We start from the raw sequence: 3,736 nt of genomic DNA on the forward strand, positions 1-3,736 counted from the left end.
CTGTTTCAGTGTACAAAGCAGTGTGCTTCAGATGAGTAATACCTTTATTAGCTTCCAATCAAGTTGGGGAGAAAAGGGCAGATATAAAAATCATTATAATACAAACTAGAACAAAATGAGTGCTTAATTGCATAGGAAATGTCTAACAGTAATTTTATAGGAGATCCGAAGGGAAAAAACTTCCTTCTAATTGTTTAGGCATCGATGGTCATTTTGGAAAATCATGTTGGTCTCCTTCCTGGCCACAAAACTGTTTAGACATGATCAGGAAGAAGGCATGACTCTCTCTCTCTCTCTCTCTCTCTGTGTCTCTCTGTCTCTCTCTCCCTCTCTTTCTTTACATGCACACATATTCAGAAAAAGGGAATTAAGTACTGAGTCATGAAAAATGAAGAAAAATTAGAGAAGTAAGGATAATTGGCAATAGATAAGCTTATGAGCAAGGAGAATAAATACATCACCAAAGATATTGGGCTAGATTACTTCTAAGGACAGATTCCACAACTGTATCAGATAAGAGCTCCCTATATATCATTGTGGGAGGGAAAAAGATTTGGTTTTCATGCCTGCAGATGGGGGGATGGTGGTTTGGTAGGCTGGAGTAGAGAGTGCAGTGCTATTTCAAAAGTGAACTGGACAATGGAGGATGAGGGTGAGAAGAAACCTTATTATTTGGGAGTTGGGAGTATTTTCAATTTAAGAGAAAGGAATTTTGAGAAGGTTACAGTGACTGGACTATGGTCAAAGGCTGATTAGCCAAGGAAATGAAAAAGGTTAATTGAATCCAGGACAGAAAATTAAAGGTTATTTAAAATTTCTCTTACCATTTGGCATCCTTAAGTCAGTAGTTGTTTATTGCTTTTAGAGGAGGAATATCTTTTTGGCTAAGTCCTTAAAAGCTTGTATCACTTGCTTGTTTCTTAGGGCATAAATTAAGGGGTTCATGACAGGGGCAACTGAAGTTGTGAGCACTGACACCACCTTATTCAAAGCCACTCCTTCCTTTGCAGACGGTTTGATATAGATGAAGATGCAGCTGCCATAAGTGATGGAGACGACAATTATGTGGGAGGAACAAGTGGAAAAAGCCTTTTTCCTTTGCTGGGCAGAGGGGAATCTGAGAACTGTCCTGATAATGTGTGCATAGGACAAAAACACTAAGAATAAGGTGATAATGAGGGTCAGCACAGCAAAGATCAAAACCATCTTCTCTATGAATTGTGTGTCTGAACATGCAATCTTTAATATGGGAAATGCATCACAGCCAAAATGATCAATAATATTGGAATCACAGAATTCCATTTGGAGGCCTAAGCTAATTGGTGGGAGGATGATCATCAACCCAGCCAGCCAAGAGCTCAGGAGGAGCTGGTTGCAGACTTTGCTGTTCATGATGGATGTGTAGTGCAGAGGTTTGCAGATGGCCACATAGCGATCATAGGACATGGTGGCCAGAAGGAAAAATTCTGTTGACCCAAGAAGGATGACAAAAAATATTTGGGCAACACAAGCATTATAGGTAATGGTGTTGTCACCAACTGACAAGCTGTAGAGATATCTGGGAATATAGGCAGTTGTGAAAGCCACTTCTAAAATTGAGAAGTTTCGGAGGAAAAAATACATGGGTGTCTTAAGTTGTGCATCCATCAAGGTGAGGGTGATGATGATCAGATTTCCAACTATGCTCAAAACATATGTGAAAAATAGAAAGATGAAAATTAGAACCTTTAGCCAGGGATCATCTGTTAGTCCTCGAAGAAAAAATAATGTTATCCCTGTATGGTTTCTCATCCCTGACTTCTGATTGACCTGTGTATAAAAGAAGAGAGAGATTAGATGTGTGGAAAAAGGTGACAAAATGCATAAGCTCTGGGAATCAGATGAAAAAGTCAGGCAAGTTGTTACTGGACCTTCATTTTATTCGATTGGGAACAGTATCACTAATATGTTGACCTGAGTATATCTCATCTATGTATTAGGGAGAATAAGAAGTTTGTTTTGAGATTATTATTATTATTATTTGCCTTTTGGAAGGCAATGGGGGTTAAGTAACTTGCCCAAGGTTACACAGCTAGTGTTTGTGTGTGTGTGTGTGTGTGTGTGTTAAGTGTCTGAGGCCGGAACCGAACTCAGGTCCTCCTGACTCCGGGGCCAGCACTTTACTCACTGTGCCACCTAGCCACCCCTGAGATTATTTTCTTTAACTAGCATGCAATACCATTCTTGTCTAGACTCTCTACATATATTCCTCTCATATCTCTGCTTTAATCAACATCCTTGCATTTCAGCCCCTTTTAACAGATCTCATTAATTTTCACCCAAAACTTAAACACCCTTCAGTTTCCTTAACCACACACCAGAGGGTCAGGACATCTTGTTTTGTATTCCTGGCTGTGATGCTTATTACTTGTGGTTGTGGAAGATCTTGGAGTTTACTTTTTCTCATCTGCAAAATGAAGTTAATAATATTTACATTGTTTACTTTGTTAAAGTGTTATATTAAATAGGGTCACTCATTGTACCATTTGAAAGAAGGGTTCATTGTGTTAGTTCAAGTTTTTTTTTTTAATGAGTAGACATGATCAATTTCTCCCACTCATTTAAATCACTACATGTAGTGGCAAATATGATTACAAATAATGCATCATATGGTAATCCAGCATCTACATTACAGAAGGGAGAGGAATGGATGTTAATTCATAAGACTTATATGAAAGAGATAATATATATACACATACATAGATACACATATGTGTATATATATGTATGTGTATGTGTCTGTGTATTTACAACCAAGTGAAGAATTGGGTTGTTGATGAGGAGAGATGTTTCCAGACTCTGTCCAGGCTGGGGCAATGTAATGGTGTGACAACTTATACCAAAGAAGGTTTTGTATCATTTCCTTTTGGTTCCTTCCCTTACTTGGGTTAGATATACTCTCTACTTTGTGAGGATTTCACGAGGGTGCCTAATGGGGCAAAAGGTATTATCTGCTTCCTGTAATTCCATAACATGCTTTGAGACCTTTGAGATAGTATTGGTTGAGGAGGATGAAAAAGAATGAGATTGGAATGTTTCCTAGTTTACTCAAGCTTACTTAAGAAGGAGGAAGTAGAGGTTCTTATCTGTGATTTCATATGTTAAAGGTAATATAGGTTTATGCAGTTTTCATTGGGAAAATACCTTCTTGGCTAGTTCCAGTGATGAAACCAAAAGAAAGCAATAAGTAATTAAAATTATGTAGCTATAAAAGACAACAGTCAATTAATATGGACATGGATCTATCTTCCCCGGGTGTTCTTCTTCTTAAATTTGTGGCTGGTGCCAGGAAAGTGAGGACCAAAGGGTTCATGGAGGTGCTAATGGCTTTTTCCCCACAAGATTTTACAATAATGATGCCAAGATCCTAAAAAGGAGAGATAGGTCTTAATTAATTTATCTATGTGTAAATGTACATTTGCATGTATATATTTTCTAACATTATTTAAATTTCTCAGAGTTGTGTGTGTGTATCTGTGTGTGTGTGTGTGTGTGTGAATGAACATTTATATAGCTCCTACCATGTGCCAAGTACTGTGCCAGGTGCTTTTTTACGAATATTATCTCACTTGATCCTCATAACCCTGGGAGTTAGGTGCTATTATTGTTCTAATTTTACAGTTGAGGAATTGGGGTCAAACGGGCTAGGTGACTTTTCCAGGGTCACACAGCTAGTAAACATCTGAAACCATATTTG

General features: G+C 38.0%; 1 protein-coding gene across 1 annotated transcript; it reads right to left on the reverse strand.

Moving 5' to 3' along the window:
• Positions 1 to 861: 861 nt before the first annotated feature.
• Positions 862 to 1,791, reverse strand: LOC138167825 (olfactory receptor 6C2-like). Its single transcript, XM_069096788.1, has one exon. It carries the CDS (start codon positions 1,789 to 1,791, stop codon positions 862 to 864), a length of 930 nt encoding a protein of 309 aa, XP_068952889.1.
• Between the last annotated feature and the right edge of the window lie 1,945 nt (positions 1,792 to 3,736).

The sequence above is a fragment of the Petaurus breviceps genome, unplaced genomic scaffold (genome assembly GCF_028583685.1).
Source record: "Petaurus breviceps papuanus isolate PSGF00001 unplaced genomic scaffold, PetGlider_PUasm1.0 313, whole genome shotgun sequence".
In the NCBI taxonomy this organism is placed as follows: Eukaryota; Metazoa; Chordata; class Mammalia; order Diprotodontia; family Petauridae; genus Petaurus; species Petaurus breviceps.

Bases quoted from the DNA above. Each gene is read 5' to 3' on its own strand.
- LOC138167825 (XM_069096788.1), bottom strand. From the start codon at position 1,791: ATGAGAAACCATACAGGGATAACATTATTTTTTCTTCGAGGACTAACA.